The sequence below is a fragment of the Gallus gallus genome, chromosome Z, assembly GCF_016699485.2.
Source record: "Gallus gallus isolate bGalGal1 chromosome Z, bGalGal1.mat.broiler.GRCg7b, whole genome shotgun sequence".
In the NCBI taxonomy this organism is placed as follows: domain Eukaryota; kingdom Metazoa; phylum Chordata; class Aves; order Galliformes; family Phasianidae; genus Gallus; species Gallus gallus.
In genome coordinates, this window is record NC_052572.1 from 67,440,715 (window position 1) to 67,457,309 (window position 16,595).

At 45.3% G+C, this 16,595-nt stretch overlaps 1 protein-coding gene across 7 annotated transcripts in view; it reads left to right on the forward strand.

Moving 5' to 3' along the window:
* The window catches only part of MUSK (muscle associated receptor tyrosine kinase), a 93,027-nt gene extending 78,116 nt beyond the window's left edge, over window positions 1–14,911 (forward strand). For 3 of the 7 annotated variants that reach the window (XM_040655313.2, XM_046905172.1, XM_040655312.1), the window contains 5 exons: window positions 177–336; window positions 1,580–1,769; window positions 2,072–2,263; window positions 6,988–7,136; window positions 8,988–14,908. In XM_040655313.2, coding sequence (XP_040511247.1) covers window positions 177–336; window positions 1,580–1,769; window positions 2,072–2,263; window positions 6,988–7,136; window positions 8,988–9,664 — 1,368 coding nt within the window. In that variant the 3' untranslated portion in view covers window positions 9,665–14,908. Of the gene's footprint in view, window positions 1–176; window positions 337–1,579; window positions 1,770–2,071; window positions 2,264–6,987; window positions 7,137–8,987 lie in introns of all 7 variants that reach the window. The other 4 variants (XM_040655315.1, XM_040655316.1, XM_040655314.1 and 1 more) reach the window with 2 other exon arrangements.
* Window positions 14,912–16,595: the final 1,684 nt, after the last annotated feature.

Below are 16,595 nucleotides of genomic sequence, written 5' to 3' on the forward strand. Positions count from 1 at the left end.
TCCCATTGCCAGATGCTTTCTTGGTGATTCTTGCAAGTTACTGCAAGCAAGCCTGTTTTACCTCTATCTTTCTCTGTTTTTTTTTTTTTTTTCTTTTTTTTTTTTCCCCTTGTTTTGTTAATACCAGCAGGAAAAATTGTACTCAAACACTAATCCAAATGGTTTCCTACTCCAAGGCTCCCCACTTACACAGAAGGACTCCTCAGGTTTTCCCCGAGCTGTCTGATGCTGAGAATTACTGCCGCAACCCAGGAGGTGAAAATGAGCGTCCCTGGTGCTACACAAAAGACCCATCTGTCACTTGGGAATACTGCAGCGTGTCTCCCTGTGGAGATGGTAGGTGACTACAATTTATGATTTCTGTCACTGTGCTTGTTTTGGGACCATGTAAAGTGTTGACATGTTGCCCATCACACCATGGGTCTCATGGCCCCACTGATTAATTCTGTCTTCTGGATTCATGCAGCACTGGTTCTTTGCACAGATGCACTCAGCAACTTCAATTTGAAGGTGTAATACATACCTTAAAGATGGGCAAATGAGGACAGACAAATTGAGAACCTTGCCCGAGATTACAGTAAGGCCAAAAGATGAAATCAGATTTCCTGTGGTATTATGAGGGATAGGTTGGCTATGATGTGCTCTAAGGAAAAAGTAGAGCTTATGGCAAATTTTCCAGAGTTGTTTTGCTTCTGGTGATTCCTTTTTCAACATTAAAAAAATATATATATCTAAAAATAAATCTGAAAAAGATGGAAATATTTTTGCTCTTTTTTGTTCAAAGAATAGTTTTTGAAACATATTTCATCAAAGATACAAGGTTTTAGTATTTCACTGAGCTTTAGGATCTCGGGGCTTGAAAACAAGACAACTCTGCTTGCACAGAGAATAGAGATGCCGTAAAGTCAATGGAACTCAAGTCAGTATCAATTTAGCTGTCCTTAAAAATATAGTGTAAATTTATTTCTGTTCTCAATCATTTTCTAGAATTGCTCAGAAAACAATCAGCAGAGACATACCTGATTCCTTTTTCCCCTAAAAAAAAAAAAAAAAAAAAGTGAAATTCTGCAGTAGTTTACTGTATTTGACCCATAAAGTCACTGAGATGCAAAACTGTTGGAGGGAAGAGGATGGTCCAGGAAAATATCACCATATGCTTGCCTTGGGTGGACACTACAGAATCCTTCTCGGACATGTGATACACTGTGGTCCACATTGTGGAGTTTAGTTCCTTCCCAGTACAGCCATTGGCTTATTTGAACACTTTGAGACCATTGGATATGATCTTTCACCTGTAATACTTGCGAATTATCTGACTGCTTATCAAAACTAGGTTTCTAGGTCTACAGGAACTGTCTTTACAAGGTCCTGCACTTTCACAATTGTTAAGCAGAAATGGGCTTTTCTTCCTGTATACAAAAGTTCTCTAGTGTGGTCGTCTCATACAGTCTTACTGTTGTATGTGTAATGTTAGTAACTAACAGGAGAACAGGCTAGTCAGTTGTACACAAGTACATCTTGAGAGAAAGACCCATCCCTGTGGAACAGATATCATCTTCTGATTTTGTTTTCATTACAGCATCGTTATCGCTAGGAACAAGAAAACCAAATGGAGAGACACAAAACCTTCCCCCTCCTCCATCTTATTCCCCCACATACTCCATGAATGTTATCATCTTGATCATCTCCAGCTTTGCTCTAATCGTGATCCTTGGCATTATCACCCTTGTTTGCTGCCGTCGCCGAAAGCAGTGGAAAAACAAGAAAAGGTAAAGCCCAGGGTTCAGTTCAAGGCAACAAATGCTGCTTTGAAACAGAACTTGCCTGTTTCTGAGTCCTGCAAACTCCTGCAAGAGGGAGAATCCCATGGTAGCTCTAGTGCAAGTTCTGAGGAGTCCTTCTGTAGAAAGTGGCCTGGTGGCTATTTTGGGGAAATGACGTGGGACTGCTGCAAGGTTTTTTCAGCAGCCCTGCCACACCTCTATATCCTGTCCTGGAAGAATCCAACCCCAAGGTACAGACATAGATCAGGAGCCATGCACATTGACCAACAACTGCTCTGTTGTTTCAGAGAGTCAGAAACACCGACACTCACCACTCTGCCCTCTGAACTCCTCCTGGACCGGCTGCACCCTAACCCCATGTACCAGCGGATGCCTCTTCTCCTCAATCCCAAACTACTCAGCTTGGAGTATCCCAGGAACAATATTGAATATGTGAGAGATATTGGGGAAGGAGCATTTGGGAGAGTTTTCCAAGCAAGGTAAGACATCCTTGTGTGAGTCCTCTCCATATGGAGGTACCTGGAAAAAATAAGCAGTTGGGCGTCTGTTTGTCTGGTCACCAGAAAACCTTTGTTCATTTATTCAAACCAAAATTAGTAGTAGACTCAAACAGTTAAACTCAAGCTTGAGTAATTGTTTCTTGTGGCTACTTCTTCCCCCTGATATTTGTTAAAATACTGCCACAAACGAACCTCCTGTTCTTCTCTGTTGTAGATACTGTGTCATACTCACATACCAAAGCCTGGTGTAAAAGCTTAGCTAAATTTATAATCCTTATATTTTTTCCAAGAGTATTGCCTGTGGCAATACTGATTGTTCTATTGTGACCTATTGTGAAATGCTTGCGTATCCCAGTGTTTGCAAATTGACAGTGTGTATCGGTGTGCTCCTTTACAAAGTCAACATTGGCCAGTATTTACCGCAGAGAGCAATGCGTCATGATGCAGTTAGATCCTGACCCAGTTTCCATTTGATTCAGTGGCAAAACTAAACTAAACCAAAAATCTCCTAAAACCCCAGCCTACTTGGTCCAACATCCTTTTTGTGTGCATGTGCATCTTACTTACTCAGTCTTTATTCTTGGAATTCATGACCATTGTTGCCTGTTTTAAATTTAAGGCATTAGATGAGGTCCCGGTTCTGTTAAACCTCATGGGAGGTGAGGTCATGTGTTTCTTCATATGTGAAACACGTTTCATTGAAAACCCAGAATTGAACCCAATCCTGCTCAGACTGGGGGTGGATGGAAGGCAACTTGTTTTGCTTGACAGATTCTGTAATGCCTGCAGGACAGCCTTTGGCTGATCTGCTCTTAGAAAATCCCCCTCAAAATTCCTGAAAAAAGATAGACAGACTGTCCAGTTCCATTTTTGCTCAGGGTGAGTATTCTTTGTCCTCTAGAGCTAATGACTCTGGGACGTAGCTGACTGTCACTGCACTGTCCAGAGCAGTGTATGACCAAAGCCACTAGAGACTATTGGATCTGTGACCTGCCTGGTGGAATTGCTTCCAGTAACTTCCAAGCTGAAGGACAATCTGTGCTGAAAGCAGCCATAGGTGCAGATACTTTCAACATTTACAGTAGACGTATCCACTAGGAAATGAGTTATAGACAAGTTAAGTCATTGTTAGAGTGGAGAAAATAATTTCAATAGATGTTTTTGTTTTTTTTTCCAAGTGAAGGGATACAGAAGAAATGCAGGCATACTTTTCTTTAATATACAGTAAGCTAAAAATAACATAAGTTTAAAGGGCAGGCAGTGGGAAAACTGCAGATGCTTAGCCTTGATTGATTGTTAGCCTGGATGGTTGAGCTGAATGCATCTGAACTGTAGCTGAGAACAAAGCAGTGAGGACTGCATCATAGGTGCTGCCTGGGTGCAGAGCAGTCCTCGTTCTGGCCATGGCACAGTATTGAGAATGTCCCATCATTTCCGGCCCTCTCCTGGATGTGACAGCAGGGCAGGCAGTCCCACTGCCAAGCATCACCTGCACTGGAGTTTCAGTGCAGCCTTGGTGCTCTGCTGCCCAGGCCCTCCTGAGTGGTGGCTCTCACCCACCTTGAGCAGGACCTGTCAAAGGGCATCTGAATGTCACTGAAGTGCTGAGTGAAGCAAGTGTTAAAATGGTGTAGGGAGCTTCCATGTACATTTCATCTACCCCAGTGCTGGAATTCCTTTTAGATAAACCTTTTTGCTTTGTGTCACTGAAAAATGGCAGAAGAAAAGAGCAAGCAACACAGTCTTCTTAGCCAGCTTTTGCAATGTGCAGCATGCTATACTCTCAGAAATACTTCCTCGCTGTGGCTCAGGAGCTGAAGAAATACTGCTTCTCCATCAGAAGCCCTTCTGAAGCATTATATTCCCAGGGTAAATTTCAGCCTGTGGTGTTTCTATGCACAGCTCTCACACCAACAGAGGCTGATGCGCTGACATCCAACAGCACCAGCTGCGCATCCCTTCAGGTCACGAGCTCCATCATGACTCAAACCTTTACCTTGCTGTTGCAGATGAATAAAATGTACTTGTCTACATGTGTTAAGTGGACATCTCAAGCTAAGTTTAGCAACCCTGTTACTTCTTGTGGTCTCATATTTCTCCCGCTCCTGTAAACACAGCTCTGCACGCAGTGCCAGTGATGCCTTTGCCAGTTGGCTTGCTGTGAGGCCTGATTCAGTGTTTACTCACTCCTGGGTCAAGCAACATGTTAGGACAGGAAGTGTCTGGCTATCGTTTACCCGCTGCTCCTGAAAGGCTGCAATGTCCGCTGAGAGCTTGTACACACTGAAGGGGCTGAGGAAGTAACCAGTTTCCTTAGCAGATGTCTTTAAAACAAAATGTGGGACTCAGCACAGGTCCATCATGACTAGGCCTCGTTTGGAGACAAGGCTGCCCCAAGGGCCTGGATTGACCTGTGGGCAGGTAATCAGAGGTCAGGGTGGCAAGATTTCCTCTTTCACAGATCTCCTCATGTTCTTTCACGTTCAAAGGGTGTTAGATCTGCTGTCTCAAACGTAGATGAAAAACAGCATAGATGTTAGTTTAAGAAACCCAAAGAAGCAATACCCTGCTCATTCAAAACACTCTTCTGCTCCCACACAAATTTCTCTCCAATGGAGAGTGTAAAGGTGGGTCTCCACGGCCCTCAGTGGATGTTAATGACACCACTTAATGGCCTCACAGAAGCTACCAAGCTATGGTGCTGGTGAAGATCCTGGACAGGTCACAACCTCAGGAGCTCCACAGTTTTTTTTTTTTTTCATAGTTACTGCTCTGGAAAGGAGGTCTGGCTGGAAACCTAAGTTCAGGCATCCTTTAAAGGTAGTATGGGCACAAAATCTCTTCTTGCACAGCTGGTACCTAAAGTGCTGCCAGTGTCGCAGGGATCCAATAATAGTGGAGAAAGTGAGGACAGCTGCTGTCAGTCCTGTGCACAAAGAGTGAGGTATTTCACCTAAACCGTGCAGGGAGTCACTAGAGAGGAAATCCAAGCTAATTCCTTAATGTTTCCTATATCTCAAAGAAAACAAGCTGTTTTGTAGAAGGCACACTCCAGCCTAGAACTTGAATTATGTTTAATTTCAGAAGCAGGAGCTTCTCTGCACATATGCCTCCATCCCTTCCTGCTCATAATGTTTTTTGGGCACCGAGGGGCTCAACTTTGGCAGTTGCCTGCCAGGACTGCGCACAGAGCCTTTTCTCCCTGTTCAGCGCAGTTCCTGTGGATCTGGAAGAACTGGGCTGAAGAAGGCCCAGCAAAAGCTTACTCACTTAAGTCACGTTTAGGTTAGTGTACACTGTGGGATTTCAGTGGAGAGCAGGTGCATGGGTGTACTTCAGGCTTTGGCCCAGGGGGCACTTCTTTCTGCAGAGCATGCAATTATGAAGCAGTTGTTGCTGTGCTGGTCTGCTAGTTAGTCATGAGAGGTAATCTACTGTGAGGCTACTTGGAGGATATAAATGCCCTCCTGTTTCTCCTTTTAACTGCTCTGCTGATTTCTTCGAGTACCGCTGATGACTTTCTCAGGTGCTGCAATTAGGCAGCAGTGGGTGCATTAAAAGACATCTCCTCTCCTGCTATACTGAAACCTCGCTGACAGCACAGGGTAGTAAAGTAGGACATTTTGCCATAGCAAAGGCAGTAGTAGACAAATGTAGAGCCAACTCCTCCATTCTGGCATGCCGGATCTCCTTGTCCAAGCCCTTCAGCTGCAGTCCAGCTGCCTGTGAGATTCCTCTCTAGATGGGCATCCTGCCATCTTCTGACATTTGACATTTACAGCATCTGAGTGCATCTGTTGCAACTACCATATGTCTGGAGTAGACGACAAGGAAACTGGAAGTTTGCTTTGGAAATCTGAACCTTCTCTTGTGACTACTGAGCAGTAAAGTAACCTGGCATTTGAGCAATGGGAGGGCAGTCAGGCAGGAGCACAAATTGGAAATGGGTGACACTGTTCATGGGCTCTAGCTGCCTTTAAGTAGCGTGCCTTAACTGCAGGACCCTGGGAAGAGCAGGCAAGGGCAACAAAATGCGTATTGAAGCTTGACCCACATCTGAAGCATGGAAAGTTGCCATGCTTTTGGAGCACTACCCCTGGACCTTTGGCAAGCATGCTTAATTGAACTTGCTGAGGGTAGAGTGACCTGTGGATAGTGAAACAGAATGAGCTTGTGATTGCTTGAAGTCAAGAAGCTCCATTTCCTACAGATTTGTGTCTCAAAGCTGAAGATACAGTTTTTAACACAGTGTATTGGTGCGTGAGCTTGTTCTTGACGGGGCTTATTTGTGCATTCTTCCTTCCTACTTGGCACCTATTTCCACAGCACTTGCAGGAGCATTACTATTTGCCATACCTCAGCTCCACTCCATTAAATGCAACCAAAATTAGCTAATGAGCTTTAAACTTGTTAAATTACAGGTGTACCTCTCTGCCTATCCCATGAATGGTGCCAAATGGTTATTTTCATATAAAATCCTAGGGAACATGCTTACTCTAATTGGTACTTGTTCTTTGATAGTAGCTAGATGTACCAGTGCCACAAATGTGCAGGGTGGGAAACACAATCAAGTGGAAGGAGGCTCTTTCAACATTTTCGTATAAAATATGTTTATCTTTGAGTCAGTGCTTCATCATTTTATACCAGAAACAGCCTGTGTTTCATGTGCATGCAACTCTCATCAATGCTTCCCTCTCTTCCAGGGCCCCAGGACTACTGCCATATGAACCCTTCACAATGGTGGCAGTGAAAATGCTGAAAGAGGAAGCATCTGCAGACATGCAGGCCGACTTCCAGAGGGAGGCAGCCCTCATGGCTGAATTTGACAATCCGAACATTGTCAAGCTCTTAGGTATCTGAACGAGGTGCCCATGTATGGGGGTACCTCCTCCTGCAAATCTGCTGGAGTTTTGCTAGGGGCACAGGGTTCAACCCGCATGCATGACCAGTGCTGAGTGATGATGGACTGTTCTACAAGAGAAAATAGCTTGTTCAAAAGGGGTGAGCTTTGCTATGAGTCACTGCATGCTCTGCTAAATTCTTCACCAGAACAATTCTGGAAGTGTAGGTCTTAAGCAGCTGCCTTAGCAGGACAGCACCTTGTAACAAAGCCTCCTCATCCTGCGCTACAGCCTGCTGCTGACCATCTTGCTGCTTAGATCTGCTTCCAGCTTCGTAACACTGGGGCAGATGTCTTACAGGGAAGACACGGGCTTCCTGGAGCTGTGATTTATTTTGCGGGTACTTAAGAAAAAAAAACAAGCACATGTCTTGTTAGTTTTATGGATCCCACTTACTATTGTCATGTCTGAACATTTACCAGCATTAGAAAAACAAAGTGAAGCAAACAAACAAAGAAGCCAACCACAATGACAGTCTCTTCCTTCCCCTCCCTTCACAGCTGAAACAAAACTATGTTTTCTTGGGCTTTTTAGAAAGACTTGGTTCCACAGCTTGGCTAATAGGTCATTCCTCTTCACAGAAAGCTGCCAACTGGAGTTTATTTCAGTAAATCTTCAGTTTCTGACTGAAGTGGATGCTGCTCTCCACCATCACCTGGCAGTCCCACTCAGGGTTGTTGTAGGCAGATGTGATCCCTGTGAACGTGCAGCTAAGATCCTAATTTATTTCAGTTTGAAATTCCACAAAATCTGGAAATGCATAAACCCCAGGTGTGGGAAAATTTGGTTGACATAAGCACTTTCACAGTAGAAGAGAACGGAAGGAAATGCCCCAATCTCAAGTAAACATTATGTTTATTGTCAACACATTGTAGGTCAGAAAAAGGCAATGATACACGAGCAAACAAGTCTCACATTCTGGGGGTGTGGGGAAAGCAGACATGTTTTAGAGCACAGCTTAGATGATAAAGCTCTCACTCTCTTCATGCTTGTCAGATTATGATTTTATCACACTGGAAACAGCTATCTGTTTTTTCTCAAAGATTCATCTGTTAGGTCATCAACACGAAGTTCAGATTTCACAATAAGCTGGATCACCCATTGCTAAATGAATGCCCCTAAGGAAGCAAAACATACGCTTCAAATGCTGGCTTTTGCTAGTTGACAAGTTAAGTAGCAGGCACATAAATATTTTTGCCTATCTCTCTAACTGGCTTTATGACACTGTGTGCTCCATAAATCTAGTTTAAAAAGTTAGATTTGGAAATTTAAATGATAAACTGATGATCTTTGCACACACAATACTAATTCAGTACAGACTCTTCTATTTCAAAATTTTCATGTAAAATATATATATTAGGCACACCTAATAGGTGTGTCTGATCTGAACCACGAGTAGATCATTAGAAAATATTGGACAAAGCAAGGTGAGTGCTTCTCCACAGACTAGCATGGTGCAACTGAGTCACATTAAAACCTGTTGCACTGTGGGAGTAGAGTCCACTGCTCATGCTGGACCCTGGAAAAGCTGGTGTAGAACCAAGCACGTGCGTGCTGGGTTAGTGACTTGTTAGTGCCTCTCACGAAGCTTGGATTTAGATTCCCATTGAAGGAGCTTCAAAGACACAGAGAAACAAGATGAAATTTGGTGGTATTTGCATGCTTCACATTTTCCTCTGTCTCCATATGCATTCTTGGGAATCTCCCCTTTGTGTTAAGTATTTTTGGATATTTTTGGTCTTGCCACAGCAGAAACTTCTTTCTCTACAAATGACCAGAATGGTGCATCTGTTTTTTTCCAGGTGTGTGTGCTGTTGGGAAACCCATGTGCCTGCTGTTTGAGTACATGGCCTACGGCGATCTCAATGAGTACCTGCGCGACCGCTCACCCCGCAACCTCTGCAGCCTGGTGCAGGGTGGCCTGGAGGCACGGGCCTGCCTCCTCAATCCGCTGGCACTGTGCTGCACCAGCCAGCTTTGCATTGCCAAGCAGGTGGCTGCAGGCATGGCCTACCTCTCCGAGCGCAAGTTTGTTCATCGGGACTTGGCCACCAGGAACTGCCTAGTGGGGGAGAACATGGTGGTCAAAATTGCTGACTTTGGCCTCTCAAGGAACATGTATTCAGCTGATTACTACAAAGCCAATGAGAACGATGCCATCCCCATCCGCTGGATGCCACCTGAATCCATTTTTTATAACCGGTACACCACAGAGTCTGATGTGTGGGCCTATGGGGTGGTTCTGTGGGAGATCTTCTCCTACGGCATGCAGCCCTATTATGGCATGGCTCATGAGGAGGTCATCTACTATGTGAGGGATGGGAACATCCTGTCCTGCCCAGACAATTGTCCTCTAGAGCTCTACAACCTGATGCGTCTCTGCTGGAGCAAGCTGCCAGCTGACCGGCCAAGCTTTGCCAGTATCCACCGCATCCTGGAGCGCATGTATGAGAGGGCTGTGGCCTCCCCACAGGTCTGAGGGGTGTGGTGAGGAGTCTCTCACGTCTACCTGCCTGCAGGCTCCTGAGCTCAAAGCTCTGATTCAGAGGGAGGAGAAACACGTTGTTCCTCTACCAAAAAGGAGTGTGGACTGCACCCACTCCCCTCCTTGAGGTGGACTATACCTCCCAGATTATGGGGATAGCTCCCAGCCACCAATCTGGTGCTCCTTGGTTGGCTGGCGAGCTGGCTGTGTTGGCTCAGGACCTGCTTTAGTCATTTCCAGGAGCACAGAGTTCCCCAGGCAAAACAGACCAACTTCTTCCTGGGGTAACTTCCCTTCCCAGCAGTTTTCTCCCTGTTCTTCTGCATTTGTGCACTTGGCTTTTAACTTTCTGTTCCCTTCATTATATGTTTTCAACAACTACCTGTAAAAAAAAAAAGAAAAAAAAAAAAAAAGATTGCAGAAATCAGTCCTGTTTTGGATGCTGCTTACCATTTTATTTTTGCATGCTCACTTCACTTTGTAGAGGAAGGATATTGCAGAAGGCATAGTCCACTGACTTTTTAACTCCCTTTTTGTGTTTGTTGCTCATGAACACAACACAGAGTCAAATCAGGAGCCTGCAGGACCACCGGTTGTAGCCAGTATGTCATGTTAAACAAAATCCTATCCTAAGATTTATCTTCAAAAGAGGGAAGTCCACACTGAGGGTCATTTGATTTTTGCTAAGATCTCACCAGAAGCCTTATATATAGTAGCCAGTCTTCTCACCCAGTCCTACCTACAAAGCCACTGATTGTTAATAGACAAATTCATCCTAAAGGCCCAGTCCTGAACCCATCTGTTCTCTTGGGTGTGTTTATTTCCCCGTGCCTGCAGTACAGTGTCCATCACGCTGAGGTAAGGGAGAAACAGATTTGTTGAACTTGATCTTGTTGAACATCATCCCTCTGGCCTCAGCTCAGCAATCCAGCCTGTCCACTGGGCAGGTTTGTAGGGCTTTCCTACCCTCAGGCAGACTGTCACTTCCTCCCAACTTGTCTGCAAACTTACTGATGGTGCACTCAGTCCCTTCGTCCAGGTCATCAATAAAGATGTTAAACAGGACAGGCCTCAATACTGACCACTGGGGCACACCACTCATGACTGGTTGCCAGCTGGATTTAACTCCATTCACCACTACTCTCTGGGACCAGCCCGACAACCAGTTCTTTACCCAACAAAGAATGTACCTGTTCAAGCCACAGGCTATCAGCTTCCTCAGGAGAATACTGTGGGAGACAGTGTCAAAGGCTTTGATAAAATCTAGGTGGACTACGCCAACAGTCTTTCTGTCATCCACCAGCTTAGTTACTTGATCACAGAAGGAAATCAGGTTGATCAAGCAGGACCTGCCTTTTGTGAACCAAATCTGGCTGGGCCTGATCCCCCTGTTGTTCTGCACATACTGTGTGATCTCACTCAAAATGATCTGCTCTATAACCTTTCCTGGCACTGAGGTCAGGCTGACAGGCCTGTAGTTCCTCAAATCCTCCTTACAAGACTTCTTGTAGATAGGAATCACATTGGCAAGCCTCCAGTCCTCTGGGACCTCTCTGATTTACCAGGAATGTTGATAGATGGTAGAAACTGGCTTGGCAGTCACCAGTGTCAGTTCCCTCAGCACTCTTGGGTGGATTCCATCTGGACCCATGGACTTGTTGCAGTCTCGATGGAGTAGAAGGTCTCTCTGCCTGTTTCCACCTGAATCGTAGTGGGTTTATTCTGCTCCCCATCCAAGACTTCTAGGTCAGGTGGTAGAGTACCCCAAGGATGACTGGTCTGACTTTAGTTCTGGACAGAAGTAAAGAAAGCATTGAGAACCTCAGCCTTTTCCTTGCCCTTGGTGATCATTTTCCCAGCCACATCCAGTAAAAGATGGAGATTCTCCTTATCCCTCCTCTTACTGTTAATATATTTGTAAAAAACTTTTTTTGTTGTTCTCTTCTAGCCCAGCAGCCAAGTTCAAGTTGGGCTTTTGATTTTCTAATTTTCTCCCTGCACATCCTGACAACTACTTTGTACTCTCCCTGAACGGCCCGTCCCTTCTTCCACAGGAAGTAGATTCACTTTTTCTCCTGGAGCCTCAGGAAAAATTCCCTTTTCGTCTACGCTGGTCTTCTTTGCCACTGGCTCATCCTATGTCACCAGAGGACAGCCTGCTCCTGTGCCTTCAAGACTTCCTTCATGAGGGGTAACCAGCGTTCCTGGACCCCTTTACCCTTCAGAACTGAATAACAAGGGATCCTCACTACCAGCATTCTGAACAGTTCAAAGTCTGCCTTCTGGAAGTCCAAGTTGGCAGTTTTGCAGGGCCCCCTCCTGACTTCACTAAGAATCAAGAACTCTACCATTTCATGGTCACTCTGTCCAAGACAGCTCCTGACCTCCTCATCATTGTCTGTTTGTGAAGAGGTCTAGCAGGGCTCTTTCACTGGTAGGCTCCCTTACCAGCTGCGTCAGGAAGTTTTCTTCCACATATTTTGGAAACCTCCTAGAATGCTTATTCTGTGCTGTCTTGTATTTCCAGCATAGACCAAGGAAGGTGTAGTCTCCCCTGAGAACAAGGGCTGGTGATCATGCAACTTCTGCCAGCTGCTTGTAGAATGCCTCATCTGTCTCCTCATCCTAGTTAGGCGATCTATAACAAACACCCACCAGCATGTCCACCTTGTTGGCCCTCCCCCCTTACCCATAGACACTAAACCTTACCAGTCTCAGCCCCCCCAGCATTATGACACTGAAACTCTCTCTAACATAGAGATCGACGACACCACCCCTTCTTCCTTGCCTATCCCTTCTGAAAAGCTTATAGCCATCCATTACAGCACTTCAGCTGTGCAACTAATCCCACTGTGTTTCTGTAATGGCAACTAAGTCATAGTTTGCCTGCTGCCTGATAACTTCCAGCTACTCCTGTCTGCTCCTCAAGCTTCATGCATTGGTGTAGATGCACTTCAGCTGAGCCATCTGCCTCACCCCCAGACCATCGTTCCCCTATGCTCATCTCAAGTGAGCCTGGTTTTATTCCCTTTCCCCTTCATACCTAGTTTTAGGCCCTCTCATTGAGCCCTGCCATCTCCTGGGCTAGGATGTGTTTCCTCCTTTGAGGTAGGTGAGACCCATCAGCACCCATCATGCCGTGCCTTTGGGAGAGAAAATATCCTTCTCCCTTGCAGAAACATAGCAGCTTGTGTCATGTATTTCCGTTTTGGTCTTTCCCCTGTGTTACTGGTTTTCCTTTCCTGACAGCATCTCTTTATCCCTGAGACTTCTTTTGGTGGCCTCCACCTCTCATGCTGCAGAAGGAAGTCAGGGTGACATGTACTATCAGTGGCTTTCAGAGACACACTACCAGCCAGAGACACATCTAAAAGAGAACTTCACTCTTCAACAAATAAAGCGTCGCAGTCTGCCTGTTCACAGGTCAGAGATGAGACTGCCTCTCTATATATGGTCCTCATCCCACTTGTAAACACCATATGTCATTTCTCTACTAAAAACTATCTAAGTTGGAACGTATATATCACTGCCAGAGAAAAACAGGCTCCTCTGAGGACACAATTTACTGTCTGCTTCTTTGAGCACTGCTAACAGAAATAGGGTCAGCAATGGGGATGAGCATTCTCGGCACAGAACACGAGCACAGCTGAGTGAGTGGCTGGTGTGGCATCTGTAACTGGGACACCTTGGCTGAGCTCACTCAGTGAACAGCAGTGGAGAGCAGCTGTCCACAGGGCTGTCTGGAGCAGCCTTCGTTCCTGAGAGGTAAGTTTGGAAAGTTCTGCCAACCATTACGTAGTTCAAAACTGGAAAACATGTGCCTTCCATGGGTTTGGCCATTCTCTTTAGAGAGAACAGGATCATGCCTTGGACTAGAGAGTGGTGTGGATCCTGCACAAGTATGGCAGGGAAAACAGCACCTCCTCCCTACATGGAAGATGTCCTACACCAAGATAAGGTAGAAAGAAGATGGTGTGAAGTGTTTGCCACCTGCTAGTCTGAGCAGACACACTTGCAGATTGAAACACAACCTTTTTTTTGTTGCAGTTCCCTGGCCAAACTTTTCTCTCAGTGGCAGCGTGTGCAGCCAGTGTGGGCCTGCAATCACAGGAGTGGAAAATCTGGTTTTTCTTGCTTGTCTTTCTTTGCATGGCATGCATGTGTTGAGACCTGCGTTGGTTAGCGACTGCATGTTAGGATGGAGAATGCTTCACCTGTTGTTAGAGAAAAGATGTTTTCAAGATCATTTCACTGAGCAGCTCTCTGCAGTGTGCTCTGGGAAGATGACAACTGAGTCTGCAGTGCAGTTCAGCTGGAGGGCCTAGTGCCTCAATGGCAATGTCCTTTGAGGATTATGTGGTAGACAGCTCTTCTGCTGCCCTGGCCTGTGTCTTTATCTGGCCCTGAGGGTTTCCTCCTTGTTGTCCTCCTGTCCTCCTGTTGTCCAGCCTGATGAAAGCTGGAGGCTAAATTGCTGTCAGGATTTGGCTTATTTCACACCTTTATTTTTTCTATCTTTGTTTGGGAAGTCTGCTTTCCTCTGTCGATGCTATAAATTGTGCTACTGCAGAGATTTATAGGCAGTTCTGTATATCTGTCACATAACTAATTATTTTGAACAGGAGTAAGCAATGCAAGTGCAAGAGAGGAGAAAGGAGAACACATAAATCAAAAAACAGAAAGCAAAAATATTTTGCAGTGTCAAGACTGGATTTACAGGTTCATGCAGAGGGAAATGTTGTACTAAACCCAAACATTTTGGCACTTCATTTCCTATTCCCTCCAATGGCAGAGGGAGCCTTGCAGTCAGCAGCCCTGGATGAGAATCCTGTGGAGAAGGAGAGGACTTACAGCACAGCTGCTATACCTACTCCCTCTCCCAGCATCCTGGCTGAGCATCTGCAGCACTTACCACGAGCGGCATCCTAAGACAATTTGACTAACCAAACAGCATAGCAATACTCTCCTATTTCTTAACAGCTGCATTAATTGTGCAGTAAAGCATAAATTCCCTCACTGATTTGCATGAGATATGATCAGATTTGGTCTGGAGGAGCTACTCTCAAATACTCAGTGGCTTCAGTACTCCAAGGGTATACAATCATTGCTCCTCTTCGGCTGTTTGTTACACATTTCATGAATGAAGGCTTTGAACTATGCCTCAGTCAGAGATGTATAACTCTCCCTATCCCCACCTGTGTAGCTCATGTGTGTAATATTTTATAGAATAAAGAGATATCAGAAAAGGATTAATACTGATCCTGAGCTCTCTATTCTCTTCCTTCACCAGCACTGGATTTATTACTGAAAATGGATGCATTTCATCTTATTAGAACAGCTCTAGTACTGCTTTAATATCATGATCCTGTACTGTAGATTACAGTCAGATGTTTGCAGAGGCTCTCAGATCAAGGTATGCTGCAATTAGTCTATTAGGTGTGCTTAAAGGCTTTTTTTTTTTTTCCTTTTGTACACCAGGGATTTAAAGTGCACGCTGTAGGGAAGCATCAAGGCTCTACAGACAGAACAGGGCACTTCAGAAGTTGTTCAGGTTGTGCTGGAGGAGGCTTCTTGCAGGGCAGCATTTAGGTGGGAGCAGGAGAGCACTGAACTATCAGCATGACAGTCCCCATCCTGAGGCCAGTGATGTGAGAAGGAGTAGGAAGACATCACTGCAGTAGTGTGGGGTGGAACTCCTGGATGTTTTCCCTTGTTGCAGCAACATCAAGGATGTCTCCTTATAGGTGGGAATGGCACCTGCTCCTCCCTCAGTTTCTGTTGGTCCTTATGCCTTGTGTTCTTTTTCTTTCAAATTTCTCACTGCATCTCCCAGACCCTTCACTTTGCTCCTTTTAGTCCTGTGCAAAACTCCTCACCTCCAACCAGGTGCTGGAGCTGCAGTGCCAGCAGCTTCCTGTGCTGCAGGCACAACAGCTGCCTGGGACACAGGTGCTGCTTACTACTGACCTGTCTCCATGCTAAAATGGTTGTCTGCTGATGTCGTGACAATTTAGGAGTAAGTCTGAGGGCTGTTCTGAAAGTAATGCCTCCTGTTATGTGATGTTGGCCCATTACATCAGGGGTGGATTTGGGAGCACAGCAGTAAAGGTTGAACCTTCCCACACATATCCCATCACATTTAGTTGCTGTGGGATAGATGGCAGCAGAGTGGCAGTCTCACACAGTGGTATCTGGTATGGAAGTGCATAAAGCAAAGGGACGGAACTGAATTCCTCCATGAGGAAAAAATGGCACCCACTGACATTCATCAGTACTTGCTGAATGTTTATGGAGACCAACCAGTGAGAGGTGGGTGGTATGTTTCAGCAGTGGTGATAACAATGTGAAAGACACTTTCCAGAAAGTCATGCAAGCTGTCACACCATGAAATGAAGAGTGTCTCAATTAGCTTATCCACACTAATCGGTGGATTACAACCAGGGAATTGTGTACAGAGCTGAATATCAGCTTCACTGGGCTGGAAGTGATGGTTGGTTATGTTGGAATATCAAAAAGTTTGCTTCAGGTGAGTCCCACAAATGCTCAGTGATATGAAAGAAAGATAAGCCGTTGTCTGGACAGCCAGTGAACATGGTAACACCAGGATCCACACCAGTTTGAGGACTTTGGAGAAAAATGCCAGTCTTGGCTGGACTGTTCTACCATAGCCACCATACAGTCTGTATTAGACACCTTCTGACTTCCATCTGTTTGGGCCAATGAGAGTTGTACTGCATGGGTAAGTCCTAGCGACACTGACACATCCAGCATCTGTGAAACAAATCTGCTGGGGCAGATTTTTACATGGCATGCAGTCTCTCGTTCATTGCAGTTGAAAATGCGTATCGTATGGTTGTGACTACGTTGGAAAAGTGCTTGGCAGCTGAGAATTTGTGCTATCAAACAGTGTTATTGTGCTTTTTTT